Here is a 15,930-nt window from a genome sequence, read left to right on the forward strand (position 1 = left end):
ATTCCCTGCAGACCCTCCCGCCCCTGAGTGCTCACCCTGTGGCTTCCGCAGGGACGTGGGGCCTCACGTCGTCGGTGGTCTGCCTGCGCTGTCTCTCTCGGGCCCCTTCTCTCTCTCTCTCTCTCTCTGCTGCCCGGGGAGGGGTGGGGAGGGCGGATGGGCGGCTGTGGCTCAGGCCTTGTGCTGTTTGCTGGTCTTGAAGGAGACCTGCAGCACGCGCTCGCCCAGGCGGTAGCCGTTGAGGCTGGCAATGGCCATAGCTGCCTCGTCATAGTTGGTCATGGTGACAAAGCCAAAGCCCTTGCACTTGTTTGTGGTGAAATCACGGATGACCTTGACATTGGTGACTGCCCCAAAAGGACCAAACAGCTGCCACAGCACACTCTCGTCCGCTTCCGGTGACAGGTTGTACACGAAGATGCACCAGCCGGCGCCCGCCGCACCGCCCGACAGGCCCACGCCCGCGAGGCCGCTCATGCCATCAATGGCGATGGGCGAGAACCTGGCGATGAGCGACAGGGGACTACTTTGGGGGTCACGCGGGCTCTGCCCTGACCCCCAGCATGTCCCCGACCCCGCTGTGACCCCGCAACCCCGACACTGTCATGATCATGGCCGAATGACAACTTTGGGACTGTGTTATGGCCTTTGCACCCTCCTGACCCTGCCATGGCCCCATGGTTCCTGACCCCATAATTCCTGGGTCTGCCCTGACTCCGTGATCTCCGTCCTGATCCTGACCACCATCCTCACCTGTAGCCCTGTCTCGACCTCTAACTGTCCCTGAAGCTGTATGCCTCAGCCCATGATCCTGCCCTGAGCCCTGACCTCATCTTGACCCCATGACCCACCAGGTCCTTGGCCTTGTTGATCCCAGCCCCCTACCCTCCCCTGACCCTCACCCTTCCCTAGGTACATCTTCTTACCCCACTCCTACCCTTGACCAGCTCTGACCTCGCCCTGATCCCACCCTTGGCAACCCAGTCCCCACTGTCCCACTGGCCACCCTGACACCCCCCACGCGGCTAGGGGCCCACCCTGGAAGAGCAGCGCGGGGAGACGGACGTAAGCATCGCGACTCCCTCCTGCTCTTCAGGTCACCTCCTCAGGGCGGCCTCTGTAATCCCTCTGTGCCTCACAGGCCTTCTCCCACTCAAACATCTGGGCACCAGCGCATATAGCTCCATCCTCCCTGCAGGGCTTTGTTCCCTGTGGGGCTCCAGCACCAAATGCAGCACCTGGCACACAGTAGGTGCTCACGAGTGTTTGTTGAGTGAATGAATTAATAAAAGATATTGCTGGGCCACATTCCTTGTAGGCTCCCAAGCCTTCAGGACAAAACCACTCATGGCCAGAACCACTCATCCCTGGCCATATGGAACTAATTGCTCACTCCTTGCTCCCAACCTTTGCATAGGCTGTTCCTGCTGCCAGGAGCGCCGTTCCCACTCTGCCCCGCGATCCCAGGCCTCACATGGGTCGGGGTCTCCACTGGCTTTTATCACCCCTTACGCTGCCCCCTTCATGGCCCTGATCTTTATCCTTCCCCGCTGGATGGGGATTATTAATAATACAACAACAGCAGTAGTGGCTGCCTTTTATTGAGTGCTCACTATGTGCCAAGCACTGTGCCAAGGCAGGCTGTATTCGCTTCAGTCACTTAATCTGCACGAGGACTTGGCCATGCTGGAGCCCCAGCCCCAAGCGAAGCGCTGGCACACAGCACGCACTCAACAGCTCACTAGTGAATAAACACAGGGACAGTCACAAGGTCAGGGACGAAGATGACGATGACAGGGACCTTAGTCCACCTCACCCCTGTGACCCTCAGCAAAGATGATCAGCAGTGGGGGTGAACTCTGAGATGAACATGGGGACCCTGAGGGTGAGACCCTCGCCTGCACTGGGATGGAAAGGAGGAACCGGGAGAGGCCCAGGTCCCTGCTCTGGTCTTGGGAGCTCTTCCCACCCTCCAGGTCTGCTGCGCCTGTTGTCCCGGTGGTAGGGGGATTGAGGGTCTGCAACTTTATGCAATCTCATCACATTCCAGAGATGAGGCTGAGGCACCGAGTGGAGAACCTAGGTCTGCCTGAACTAAATCTCCTCATGGCCATGCTATTCCCCCAGCGCTGGTAGGCACAACCACGTGGCCCTCCTTGGGGAGGGGGGGCACCGGCCGAGGAGGGACACGAGGACAGGGGGCGGGGGCACTGTTACCTCTTGACTCCGTAGGCCATGTTGAGCAGATTGTCCAGCCTGTGGAGGCAGAAGGGATGGTCAGGGGCGGCCTCGGTTCCACCCCCAGCGATGACGCCGTCGGCCTGCCTCCCCACCCCCACCCGCAGGCCCGCAGCGCCGCCCCGCCCCCGCCCGCCGCTCCCGCCCGGCTGGACACCGCCTGGCACGACCCGCTCTTGGCACCACGTCCTCCTGCCCTGCGGCTGCGGCCTCTGTCCTCCCCCTCCGGCCGCAGGGCGTCCCATCAAAGTCCAGGGGCCGGCCTCTCTGGGGTGGATAATTTAATCCCTAACAAAGGCGACAGTAACACCACAGCCAACTCTCTCCCAGCACTTGAGGAGGGCTGGGGAGTGTAACTCCTCACGGCTTGGCTATCCAGGGGCCCATGAGGGGCTCCCATGATTGTCCCCGTTTTCAGTGCTAAAAGCCTGGGCGCAGGTCCTGGGTTCAAGCCTCCTCTTTGCTGTGTCTGGCTGGGCAAGTGACTCTGTGCCTCAGGGTCATCATTCGTATGTGAGGAAAATTAAAGCTGCTTTCATCAGGTTGCTGTGCAGAATAAATAAGTTCCTGGGCCACAGTAAACTTGTTGCCATTGGCTCCATTCCCACTCATGGCGACCCCACGCGTTACAGAGTAGAACTGCTCTGTAGGGCTTTCTTGGCCTTTCTTCCACAGCACTGCTGGGTGAGTTCAAACCAACCTTTAGATTAGTAGCCAAGCGCAAACCATTTGTGCCACGCAGGAACCTCTTAGCATGCAGAACGCTCTCATTAAATGTTTATTATGATTATTACAAACGAGGAACCTGACACACAGAAAGCCACGTGTCTGAGAGAGGGGCAGCCAGGTCTAGATTTCAGTAGGGCTAGCACACATTGAGTGCCTGCTGTATACCAGGGCCTAGGCTCAGCACCCACACACTTCGCTTTTGCTGCCTTCAGCAGCCCTGGCATGTGGGCACTGTCCCTGTGTCCCTCTACCGTGTGGGTTCAGGGAGGGTGGCTACAAGCCTAGGGCACCGGCCTGGGGTGCAGGATGCCCTGGAGGGGTGGCAGGGGGCTCACCGGAAGCGCTGTGTCTGGTGGTGCAGGGGGCCTGCATAGCGCCGGGCAGACGACTGGTAGAGGTGAGTGAGCAGGGCCTGCCCCGTCTTCTGACTTGGGTTATTGGCAAACTTGACCGTGATGGGCTCAGCTGCGCCCAGTGGCTTCTGCCCGTTCAGTCCTTTGATGGCCTCCTCGGCCTCAATCCTCTTGTCGAAGCGGATGAACCCCACGCCCCGAGACACGCCTGCTAGGTGGGAGGGGGCAATGAGGACACTGCCCTCTCCCATGTGACTCCCTCACACCCACTTCTTGCCCTGGCCTCTGAGGTTTCTCCATCTGGGTTCTGCCTCTGCCCCTCACCCCCTCGAGGCCCCTCCTGGCAGCCTGACCTGTGACCTGGTCCACCAGGATGCGTGAGGTAATGATGCGGCCGTACTGGGAGAAGAGCTGCTCCATCTCCTTCTGGCTCATGGTCTTGGGGAGCCCACTGACGTACAGGTTGGCGTCCCGGATAGACGCAGAACTGGGTCTGGCGTAGGACACCTGGGAGGAGGAGTCGGGTGGACAGGGGTGAAGGGAAGGCTCATTTCATAGATGGGGAGAGTGAGGCCACATCCAAACCACTGCCGAGTCACAGAGATGCCTCATCCACCCACACAACAAATGCTTCTCGACTGATCACCAGAGAGGACACAGCTGTGGTGTTGACAACATGTCCTGCCTGTTCTGAGTGTACCCCCACTGGGGTCACACCTCCCCCGAGGCGTCACACCTTCTGGCTCCACAGTCCACAAACAGCCATGTTTTGACCCCTTTGGAAAATGGGCCAGGCCTGTTGGCCCCTCCGCCTCTGGCCTACACTCTGCCCCTTGAGGACAGGCACACAGACTCAGGGCTTTAAGCACCAGCTCCACACTGGCAACTCCCAAATGTCAGTCCTCAGTGTGGGTCTCGCCCTAGGGCTATACACTTGCGTGACGCCTGCCTCCCAGTGGCCCACATGGGGTCTCCACAGCCACATCCTACTCCTGCCCACCCCCAAGTGACTGCACCCAGGCCTGAGGATGTGCTTGACACTTTTTTCATGCCACGTCCTATCCACCATAAATCCAGTCTGCTCCACTTTCCACGTCATCCAGAATTTGGTGCTTCTTCCCACTCCCACGACCCCCACCCTGGTCCAACCATCTTCGGCTTGGACCAGTGCAGTCGCTTCCATTCTGGTCCCCCGGCACCTGCCCTTGCCCCCACAGTCTGTCCTCCCTGCAGCAGTCAGAGGGCACCTGTGAGCACCTGAGTCAGGGCATATCCCTCCTCTGCTCAGGGCCCTCCATGGCTCCCACCTCACTCAGAGCAAAAGCCCAAGTCTCTCCATGGGCCCCCCCCCCAAGGCCCTGCACCATCTGTCTGTCACCTTTGTGCCCTCGTCTCCACCGTCTACGCCCCTCCCTCACTCGGCTCCAGCCACCAAACACCCCAGAGGCAGGGTCCCACCTCAAGGTCTTTGCCCTGGCTGTGCCCTCTGCCTGGGACTCTGTTCCTCCGTTTTCTGCTTCAGCTTTCAGTTCAAACGTCCTCCCAGCAGACCTTTCCTGTCTGAATGTGCGCCCCCTCCCCTTACTCTCTGTCAAAGCACTTCTCTCCATTGTGAATTAATACACGTTTTGGTGTGATCACTTGATTTCTGTCATTTATAAGGGTCCAGCCCAACAATGAAACTCTCTGCAGCTGTTTAAAAAATGGTGGACGTGTATATTTATCTCCCGGAAACAGTGGTGAGTATTGTGAAGTGAGGGAAAGAAAAGTCCATTTACAAAGTAGCGCGTATGTGTGGCCCCATCTCATTATGTGTTTATAAATGTCCTGGAAAATGGCTGGAGGGACCCTTAGCTGGGGAGGCGGGGAGGACGTGAGCTCTCCCGCCTCCTTTTTCTGCCAATATCTATTTTCTGTTTTTTTTTTTTTTAATTAACCTCTGGGCTGACAGGGGTCATTGTCAAGGGTTCAGTTTTGTTTGGGGCAGTGAGTTGTGAAGGTGTATTACTTCATTAGAAATAACTAATTAAAAACTAGCCAAGTAAAGAAGGCGGCCTGAGTGTGGATGGGGCTGAGGGTGCTCAGGGGTGGGAGGTTGTGACTGGTAGGGTGGTGCGTACCTGGGGTCCTTCTGAAATGGGACAAACCCAGGAGCTACTATTCTGGGATAAAAAAAATTATGGCCATGAATTTGATGGGTTTCTCTCTCCCCCACTGAACTGTGAGCTTTGATAGGAAGAGACTTGCTGAGGGGTCCTGGGTGGGTGTTTGGGGTCCAGGAGCAGCACAGAGATGCACAGAGAGATGCAGCCACAGAGTAGGCCTTCAGGGCCTTTCCCATCCCTCCCTGCGGGCCGTCCTGGGGGCATGTCCCGCACCCGAGTGTGGGCTCCCTGAGAGCAACACAGGTGAAATTCCTCCCACACCCCTCACACCAGGATGAGGCCTGGCACACAGTGGGGAGCTGGAAATATTTGGGGCAGAATCTGCTGGACCCCCCAGCCAGGTCTGACCACACAACGCAGTACACAGGCAGAAACACACTCAAGGCCACACTGCATCACACAGCCCACAGCCACAGTGACTTGAACCATCAGGAGTGTTAACACTAGGCCACTGCCACATTGTGGTGACACCCGGGGTCTTATACAATTACAGGGAGAGTCGGAGAGCCGCGTACCTGCCACACCGCCACACAAGCACACAATGTCACACACGTCTCACCCCGGATGGGGCACAGTTCGACATAACCACCCAACTTTACCATGCCACACAAACACCTTGTCATAGCCAGGCACACCACATAGCGCCACCACAGCCCAGTTACAATGTGTCACAGAACACCTGTCAAATCAACACCATGCTTAACAAACACATCACCACTATGTCACACAACCACCGACAGGAACAGCCAGACATACCACGTCACAGCTGAAGTCACAGTGCTACAAAACACCATGTCCCACGAATACTGTGTCTCAGAGTCCAAGTGCCCCTCAGAGTCTTACATACACCCCCTGCATCGTGTACACACACACCCATGTATACATACACACACACACACACACATGCCGCCTTGTGCGCATACAATGGCCCTCTGGCTCTCACAGTTAGTCACTAGGTACCACCCTTGGCACCTATGACCACCCTCACACCGCAGGGCTTCTGGGTCTAGTTGGCCATATAGGGGCCCATCGGGTCATGACCTTATCCCACCCCACCTCAGGAAGAGGAACAGATTCTGGCACCTCTGTTCCTATGGTGAACTGGGGGCCAGATGGGTGCTCCACCCCTCCCCCAGCTTCTCCCAGGGTCCAGGAGCAGATTTGTGGGGTGGAACCCAGACACCCCCAGGCAAACCTAGAGGGGGGAGTTTCCATGGCGACCCCCCCCCCCAGGGAACCTGGGCTTGCAGGGTCCCAGCTGCAGCTGCTGCAAGAGGAGGGTGTGTTGCACAAAGGTGGGCCCCCCCCAGTCCCACCCTCCCAGACCCTAATTAAGCTCCAGATGGCAGATGGGCTCCGCCCCCTATATTTCCATGACAAAGGCAGGGAGGGGGCTGCCCACTGGACCCTGGTCACTCCTGCTGCTGCTGCTGGGTACCTCCAGGGCTGACAGACTCTCTGGGGCTCCAGAGAACAGGGAGGAGGGGCTGTTATTGTCCCCATTGACAGGTGAGGACACTGAGGTTCAGAGAGGTAAAGCCACTGGTCCCCAGGTGACCCAGGCAGAAAGCCTTGGAGGAGAGGTTCAAGCTGCCCAGGGGGTGAGTATTGGGAAGGAGAGGGGTAGAAATGCAGGAAGAAGGATGGTAGTGGGGGCTGGGTATCAGGGAGCAGGTAGGTAGCAGTGGGGGTGTGAAAGCACCAACCTTGATCGTCTTGGTCTGCAGTTTGAGGCCATTGAGGGTGTTGATGGCTTTGTCAGCATCGTTGGGGTCAGAGTAGTTCACAAACCCATAGCCGAGGCTTTGCCCTGTGGGTAGGACCGGCACGATGACCTCCCCACTCAAACCCCAGACCTGCCAGTGTCCTCCCAAAACCAGGCCTGAGGGGCTGACCCTCCCCAAGGTTATGTGAACCAAGACCCCACTCTTATCTCTTCCTCCAGAGTTCTACCCGTTTTCCATGATACCTGTAGACCCACCCCAGCATCCCACCTGCCTCCATAACCCCTGAGAACCCCATCTGTGGTCACATCTGTCCCTCCATCACATCTCAGGTCCCCCAAAATCTCACCTGTTTCCATCAACTCCCCACTTAGAATAGCACCTGTCTCCCTATCACATCTCAAATCCCTCAGAGTCTTATCTGCCCCATCACACCTATACTCTTGAGGCTACCACCTCTCACCTCTATTCCTCGCTCTTGCCCCACCCCATCCACCAGAAGCCACACCTGTGATCTTGTCCCGCACCAGCTTGCAGGATTCGATGTCACCAATGCTACCGAAGAGACTCTTGAACTCATCCTGGGTCATATTCTGGGGCAGATAGTTGACAATGAGGTTGGTCTTGCTGTCATCAGTGGCTCCGTTTGTACCAAGGAGTGGCCCGTTGGGCAGGGCCGGGCCTGCCGGGCCCCCCGCCACCTGAGACTCCATGGCCCCGAGTATCTGCTGGAGACAATTAGGCCACACCCGCTCACCGCCCAGTTCCTACACCAGGGCCAGCGGGAATGGGGAGGGGCTTAATGGTGATCAATTAGCCATGTCGGACATGGGCTTGAACATGGGGAGGGGACCGTGTATTCTTTTGGTAATGACATATTTGCCTATATCCTTGCATATATTAAGCACCTACTATGTGTTGACTAAGATAGACTAGGAAAAAAAAAAAAAACAACTGGTGATCTACCTCCTAAAGTTAGCTAATAAAAGCCCTATGGATCACAACAGAATATTGTCCAATATAGTGCTGGAAGATGACCCCCCTAGGTTGGAAGCCACTCAAAATGCACAGCTGCTGCACCAGTAGACTTGAGCACACCAACAATCGTGAAGATGGTACAAGACTGGGCAAAGTTTCCTTCTGTTGTACACAGGGTCGCCATGAGTCAGATTCAACTCGATGGCAATGGACAACAACTATGCTCCAGGACTGGACAAAGCACTCCACATGTGATTTTACTGTGAAAAATTTCTTACATAAATACCGTATATGCAAACTGAAGTCTCAAACCTATCTGTGCATTTTACAGAATAATAAAATGAACATTTATGTCTTCAGAATAAAAAAGACAACAATTTTTTATGGAGTACTGAGTTTCAGTTTACAGTGATGGAAAGATCACATTGATTAAGAGTAGGGTTGCACAGCCGACTAATAGTAATTGCTGTCAATAAATTGTACATCTGTAAAGAGCTAAAGTGGCAAAAGTTGTGTGATAGATATATTTACAGCACTGACCAAAAAAAAAAAAAGCTGAGGCTGCTTATGTACAATCAAACCTCATGGGATTTCGTTCCTTGGTTTGAAGGTTTAAGGTCATGGTTTCATGGGACATCCCAGTTAGTTGGCCTCATAATGTGTTTAGTGCTTCTTTTCTACCTCCTAGTTTGTTGAGTAGTGCCTGGAGTCTGAAAATCTTGCAAGCAGCCATCCAAGGCAGAACAATTGGTCTCTATTCATCTGGAGCAACAGAGAAAGAAGGAGAGTCAAGAATAGGAGGAGGAAATGGAATGTGTGGCTTTTTGCATCCATGAACAACTGTGTCCTTTGCCACGAGACCAGAAGAACAGGATGTTGCCTGGCTACAATCACTGAACCTTTTTATTAAAGATTTTATGGAAGAATCCTGATCAAAAAGGGGGAAATACAGAGCAGAATTTTAAATTCTCATGAATCCAGATTTTGCGGAGCCATGGAGGCTGGATGAACCCCTGAAACTATTACCCTAAGATAATCTTGAAACCTTAAACCAAAAAATCTCCTAAAAGTCTTCTTAAAAACCAAACAATAGTTTAGCTTAACTAGTAAAGAATGCCTGCCTAGAGAATTACGCTCTTTTAAGATCTATCTGTATGGTATCAAATTGACAACTGCAACTCAAAAGATTAGACAGCAAATTTAGGGGGCAGTGAGTTTATGTTAATGGAGGAGGAACAACTCAGAAAGGAGGCTGAGAATCACTGCACAACTTGAAGAATGTATCCAGTGTCACTGAATTGTACACGTAGAATCTGTTGAATTGGTGTATGTTCTGCTGTATATATTCTCAACAACAAAAATAAAATAAATTATAAAATATATATAATATATATATATATTTTTTAGAAGCCCCCACAACCCACTCCCTGATAATAAACTCCTTTCTTCCCCTTAAAGGTAATCCCTATTCCAAGTATCATGTTAATATTTCTTTTGCTTCATGCATAGACTTCCATTAGGCATTTATCCCCACAGCTTTTCCATTGAGCTATTTTGGTTTTTTATGGATAACATAATAACACCTGCAAATAATGACAATTTTATTTCTTCTTCTCCAGTCTACACCTGTTTTTTTTTTTTTTTTTCTTGTCTTATTGCAGTGGCTACAATGTGACTAAAAGCAAAAACAAACCTGTTGCCATCAAATCAATTTTGACTCATTCATAGCCACCCTTTAGGACAGAGTAGAACTGCCTTCATAGTGTTTCCAAGGAGCTGCTGGTGGATTCAAACTGCTGACCTTTTGGTTAGCAGCAGCTTCCTTATTCCTGATGTTAAAGGAAATGTTTTAAACAATTCACAGCTAAACATGATCTTTACTATAGGTTTTTTTTGCAGATGGCTTTTACCAGGTTAAGAATATTTTATTCTTATAATTCTAACAAGATTATTTTTCTAAGGGATGGATGTTGAATTTTATTGAAATTTTTTCTACATCTATTTGAAATTATTGTTTTCCTTTAATATGTTAACGTTATGAATTACATTAATTAATTTTACAATATTAAACCAACCTTGGATTCCTAGCATAATCCAAACCTGGTCATGTTGTAATTCTTGTTTTTGATTTTATTTGCTGAATGCTTTTGTGTTTTTTTTTAGAATTTTTTATCTCTATGTTCAGGACAGCATACTGTTGTATGTTTAATTGTTAAAAAGACTCTAAAATGTTATTTTTAAAGTTTTTTTTGTTAAGTTATTCTTTTTAAAAAATAATTTACTTTGTTTTATTTTTGTTGTTGTTAATATACACAGCAAAAACATATATGCCAATTCGAGTTTCTACATGTACAATTCAGTGGAATTGATAACATTCTTCGAGTTGTGCAACAATTCTCACCCTTCAGGGCCTTTTCTGTCCCTCCACTGTGGTCTGTCCTGGGGGCAGGTCCTGCACCTGGGTATGGGCTCTCTGAGAGCAACACAGGTGGAATTCACCTGTATCCCACACCAGGAGGAAGCCTGGCACTTTGGGGGCCTCTGTTTTACTTTGTTATGAACTCAAAAGAACTGGTAATGGCTATCTCAGGGGCCATGTAGAGAAGAATTTTAACGCCACATCTGAGCTCAGCAGGTAACAGTGGTGGGATTGATTGACATTGTCTGCTACGGACATAGTAAGGTAAATTAGCCTGCATTTTCTCATGTCCCTTCCTTTAGCACAGTTGGCAAATAGGTTGCCCTCACCTGAAAACTCAAAATGAGTTGATGGGGTCATCCTAGATGGTTGAATTGAGGGGTGTTGGGAAGCTATATCCAGTTTTAGTGGGAAAGACCATTTTGATGAATTAGCAATGTCTGCCATGGCCACAGAATTACAAATAGACAGCAGGTATGTGTTACCTCAGCTATTCCTGCCTGTGTGCCAGGCACCGATTTTCTTATTCACAAGAATACTGAAAAGTTTTTTTTTTTTTTTAATTTTCACTTGACAAATTAGAAAACTGAGGTTTGAAGATATTTTAAAAATTGCCAAAGATCAGGTAGCATATAGTAAATGGCAGAACAGGATTTATACATGAGTTTTTCTGACCTCTAGCCTGTATTTCCAACTTCTAGTGCCAATCAAGGCTAGTTCCAGCACCAACATTTCTCAGCTGTGCATCCTCAGACATGCCACTTACTGCTTCTGGGCCTCTGCTCCACTTTGCCACAGACTTCAAATTACTGGCACAGTGGCCTAGGGAAGAATCTAAAGCCACACGTGGAAACAGCTGGAACATGTTCTGAGGTCAGTTAGCAATGCCTGCCACAGGCACCGTCATGGGAAATGGAAGCAGGTTTGTCATGTCTGACATTCCTACCTCATAATATTGCTATTAATAATTGCTCCCTGATTTTGGATATCTACCAGGTACCAGGCACTGTGTGGGGCACTCTCATTTATTTCTTCCAACAGTCTCAAAAGGCAGAGAACATTCTCTAGTTTTCTAGCTTATAGGTGAGAAAACTGAGTTCACAGACATTAGGAGGTCTGTTTGACTACAAAACTGATTTTAATCACTACAGCCAAAGCCTGTAGTGATTAAAGACTCCAGTTTTGGAAACTCTACTATGTAGGACATCATGGATGGAAAAGTGGAGGGTAAGGGAAAACGAGCGAATCCCTCTGCCACCTTATAGCGGTGTGTCCTGAGGAATGATCTTGCTCTTCCGTGGGCCTCTGTATCTTTCTCATTTACTCTTATTAAACGGATGGCACAGAGGGTCAGACGATGAAGATGGCACAAGACCAGGTAACGTTCTGTTCTGTTATATATAAAGTTGGTACGAGTCATACCCACTGACTCTACAGCAATTAACAACAGCAACAACAGAGGATCAACTTCCCTGCAACTCCAATACAACTGGGTGAAAGTGTCTGCCTGAGGGACTGCCTGGAGTATTCTGAAGCCGTGTCCGGGCTCAGCAGGAATGCATGCTGGATGGATTAGCAATGTCTGCCACGGATGCTGGTGGTGAAGAAACAACTCACGTTCCACAGATTTGTATCACAGTCTCGTGACATTAATACTTTACTAATAATTTTTTTTTTTTAATAACCATGGCCATGACATGTGCCAGACAAAATTCTTTGTGTAACATTTACCAGTTGATCCTCCCAGTGTTGAAAATTATGAGACTCTTCTTCATTTTACAGATGAGGAAACTAAGTCTTAATAAGGGGTAGGGACTTGCAGCATTTAAATGGCGAACTGAGAATTCAAGTTCAGGGGTTGGATTCCAGGCTCATTTTCCTAACAAAACGGCCAGTAATAATAAAAATAAAAAGAGCTAATAGAACTGAGCACCTACCGTATGCCCTGCCCTGGGCGTCAATGTCGCCAAGTCATTCAATTTGCCACCACGTGCTAGGCACTGGCTCTACCCTCATCCCTGTCTCCTCTGACACTCATGTCACCTCTCTGGGCCTCCGTCTTTTCAATAAAGGTATGACACAGAAGTCCCTCACATATGGAGATGAATTCTGAATTTCCACCCAGGCTGCTGAAGACAGAGTTGTGTGATTGGTGTGCCTGCTATGGGAGTCTGATAAGCAAACATCAGTACACAAGCTACTGGCTCAGGACGTTCAATTCCAGTTTTGGAACCTCTACTATGGTAGGACATCATGGTTGGAAAAGTGGAGGGTCAGCGAAAACGAGGGAAACCCTTCATGAGATGGATTGACACGATAGCCACAACAATGAACATACCAATGATCATGAGGATGGCACAGGACTAGAGAAGGTTTCATTCTGTTGTACATGAGGTCACCATGAGTTGGAGCCCACTCGACAGCAACTAACAACAATTATGTGCCAGGCATGGACCCAAGTATTTCAAGTGCATATTTTTCATTGACTTTTCACAACCACACTGAAAGGTGGAGATTGTCTTCTCTACTCTCAAATGGAGAAACGGAGAGTCAGGGAGGCCTCTGACTTGCCCAGGGTGACAGGAGAAGGTGGAAGTGGTGGAATCAGGATTTGATCCCTGATCAGTTGATTCCAGAGACTACAGGATTATGAGTTGCCCGACCACTAACGCTGCCCCCAGCTTGAATGGAGTGAAGAGGTGATTGGGGTAGTCAGACCTGGGATCCTGAGGCCCAGCCTACCAATCTCTCCATCACCCCATCTGCGCCAGAGCTTGCCAGAACATAGAGGGATCAGTGTCATGTTTCCTCCTCAGCTGAGCCTGCTGGCTGAGCCGTTAATGGGGTTGGATTGGTAGAAGCCACGCCCGCCCTGCCCCAGCCTGCAGCAAGGAGATCACAGGGACCTTCAAGGGTTGGCCAGGAGAGGGATGGAGGGGTGAGGTTAGCTCAAAGATGGAGAAACAGAGGCAGACAGCGGGCCTGGGAGCAAGGGAGCTCTCTTGTGTGCGCACTTTCTCTCTGAGTCTCTCCTTCTTTCTGTTTCTCTTCTTCTCTCTCTCATCTCCTCTGTCCCTACCTCCTCTCTGTCCATCTCTCTCTGAACTCCTCTTTCCTCCCCTCTACTCAGTCTCTGCCCATGTCACCCCCTCTCTGTCCCTCCTCCTCTCTCTGTCACTCTTTTTCTCCGGCCCCTTTGCAGCACTGAACACACGTTTGGCATGTGAAGTTTGCAGTGAACACACCTGAGGTCGCTTGCTGCATAGACCCTCCTATGTCTGACCCCTTTGACCCGAGCTGCATCCCCCGGCCCCAGTTATAGCAGCAGATGCCTGACAATAGGGCACTGAGTGGCATACATGATGAGGCTGGGCCACCACGTGGTGCTGATTGAGCCTCCCACTCTGGGCCCTTCCCCCTTCATGCAGGACCCTCGCCTGTCTCAGTTTACCCCCTGACTGCCTCCCAGCCTATCCTCAGGATGGGTCTCTGCCTGAGTGTCCCTCACTGGGGTGGCCAGGCCCCCAAGGGCCTCAAGGCCCTTGTGTGGCCTCTGGCCACACCCTCTCCTCTTTGTCCATCAGTTTCCCTTTTCCAAATAGGCGGGGCTGGGCTGTTGTGGGGTTCTGAGGGTCCTCAGGAGGTCATACTCTCCGTCTCAGACCTGGGTGAGCCGCTTGAGAAGCAGGGAGGGAAGGGAGCTGGCCTGAGGTGAGCTTGTGAGGTGAGCTGGGTGGGCGGGTCCAGGGTGCAGGGGGGAGAGGCCCAACGGTGGAGGGAGTGCTGACCATACCCTCACCCACCGTGCTCGCCACAACTCGAAAAAGAAGCCCAGAAAGAAACACAGTATACAGACACATAGGGAGAGACAAGAAGAGCGGAAGAGGGAGGCCTGGGCGCCGGGACCAGACAAAGGACGCGCGTCGGCGCTGGGAGCGGAGTCGCGCGACGGGGGCGAGGGGCGGAGCCGGGGCGGGGTCAGAACTGCCCAGCCCCGCCTCCGGGATACGCCCGGGCTGCAGAGTGGAAATTCGAGGGCTCGTACGAGGCCAGGCCCCAGGGCCCTAGGGGGCGTGGCCTCGATGGGCGTGGAGGGGCGTGGCCAGACAGGGCGTGGCCGGCCGGGCGGGGCCGCGAGCTCGGGAGCTGACCAGCCCCGTGGCTGCTGAAGGAGCCGGGCTCCGGGCGCCGGGCGAGTGGAGCGGGCGGGCGAGCGTATTCAAGGTCACCCCGCGCCCCAGAGCCCTGGCGGAGTGGGGCGCCTGGTACCGATTTAGGGGGGCTGCCTCAGCCCCCTATCCCATCTCCCGGGAGGCGGGGGCCCAGGAGCCCGAAAGCCCCCCCCCGAGAATCTTCCTCTCCCCTCCCCCTCCCCGCAGCCTGAGGCGCCCGCGCGAGGCTACCGCCCGGAAAGAAACGCCGAGAAACAAAGGGACGCGGCGGCCGCGGCGGCGGGCCCGCGGGGCCTCCGGGCGCGCCCCCTCCCCTCCCCGCTTGCCGCAAGGTCGTCGGGCTCGAGGACGAGACACCAGGCTCCCGGGCGCGGCCGAGTCCTGGGGCGCGCGATCCTACGCCACCCGCCTCCCCGGGGCCCTCGGGGACTCCCTGCCTGCCTTGGCCTGGCCCAGCATCAGTGATCGGGGCCCTGCGTTTGCCTGGGCGGCCTGCGGGGTCCGGAGCTGGATGGAGGCGGCATCCTCCGCCTCTGCGGCCCCTCCCCCATCAGGCCGGCTTTGGGGAGGTGGGCAATCTCGCCCCCAGGGCCGCGTAGAAATCCCTCTGAATCGCAACCCGGCTCCCCAAGTCTTTCCAGGACAGGCTTTGAGCGCCTCCAGCACTCTGGGCGCCGCCCTGCCCACTCTCAGGCCCCAAGCCTTGGTCCTACCCCCCCACCCAGGCCTAGCTAGGCCTGGTCCTACCCCCCCCCCATCTCCACGGAACCTGGGCCCAACCTCTCCCCGTCCAGGTTTTCCCTCGGCGACAGAATACCTACAGTGACCATTCTTGTGTGCCCGGCGGGCGCGGTCCGTGTAGAGGGCGGCTCCGGGGGTCGTGCACTCCGATGGGGGGCGCCCGATGCTCACGCCGGGGCCCGCCCGGGCGGCCTCTGGAGCGGCAGCTGCAGAGGCGGCAGTGAAGGCGGCGGTTCCCTCGAGGCTGGGGGACGGGCCCGAGCCCGGGGGGCACGCGCGCGGACGACCGGGCCCCGGGGTGGCCGGCGGGTGGCAGGGGACGGAAAGAGGGCGCGGGGTTAAGAACGCCCCCTGCGCGGCCCCGCGGGGCCCGGGGAGGTTGCGTTTCCCAACAGAATTCCTAGCGCTCTG

The 15,930-nt window shown here is 53.3% G+C and overlaps 1 protein-coding gene across 3 annotated transcripts; it reads right to left on the reverse strand.

Annotated features, from left to right (window-relative positions):
• Positions 1 to 171: 171 nt before the first annotated feature.
• ELAVL3 (ELAV like RNA binding protein 3) lies at positions 172 to 14,955 on the reverse strand. 3 transcript variants are annotated; one of them, XM_064280694.1, is made up of 6 exons: positions 7,718 to 14,955; positions 7,192 to 7,295; positions 3,674 to 3,827; positions 3,303 to 3,528; positions 2,218 to 2,256; positions 172 to 502 (listed from the first exon to the last, which is right to left on the reverse strand). In XM_064280694.1, exons 1-6 carry the CDS (start codon positions 7,920 to 7,922, stop codon positions 172 to 174), a joined length of 1,059 nt encoding a protein of 352 aa, XP_064136764.1. In that variant the 5' UTR covers positions 7,923 to 14,955. The 3 variants fall into 3 exon arrangements, with proteins under 3 accessions (XP_064136764.1, XP_064136763.1, XP_064136765.1); XM_064280693.1 differs by having other exon boundaries at positions 172 to 523; XM_064280695.1 differs by lacking the exon at positions 2,218 to 2,256.
• Positions 14,956 to 15,930: the final 975 nt, after the last annotated feature.

The sequence above is a fragment of the Loxodonta africana genome, chromosome 3, assembly GCF_030014295.1.
Source record: "Loxodonta africana isolate mLoxAfr1 chromosome 3, mLoxAfr1.hap2, whole genome shotgun sequence".
NCBI lineage: Eukaryota > Metazoa > Chordata > Mammalia > Proboscidea > Elephantidae > Loxodonta > Loxodonta africana.

What these genes read in the sequence shown, in the direction of transcription:
- ELAVL3 (XM_064280693.1), bottom strand. Translation starts at nt 7,922, where the DNA reads ATGGAGTCTCAGGTGGCGGGGGGCCCGGCAGGCCCGGCCCTGCCCAAC. An exon ending in TGCAGACCAAGACGATCAAG is followed by an intron (nt 3,828 to 7,191) that starts GTTGGTGCTTTC and finishes TCCTCCTCCCAG; the next exon opens with GTGTCCTACGCCAGACCCAG. An exon ending in CCTGGTGGACCAGGTCACAG is followed by an intron (nt 3,529 to 3,673) that starts GTCAGGCTGCCA and finishes CCCACCTAGCAG; the next exon opens with GCGTGTCTCGGGGCGTGGGG.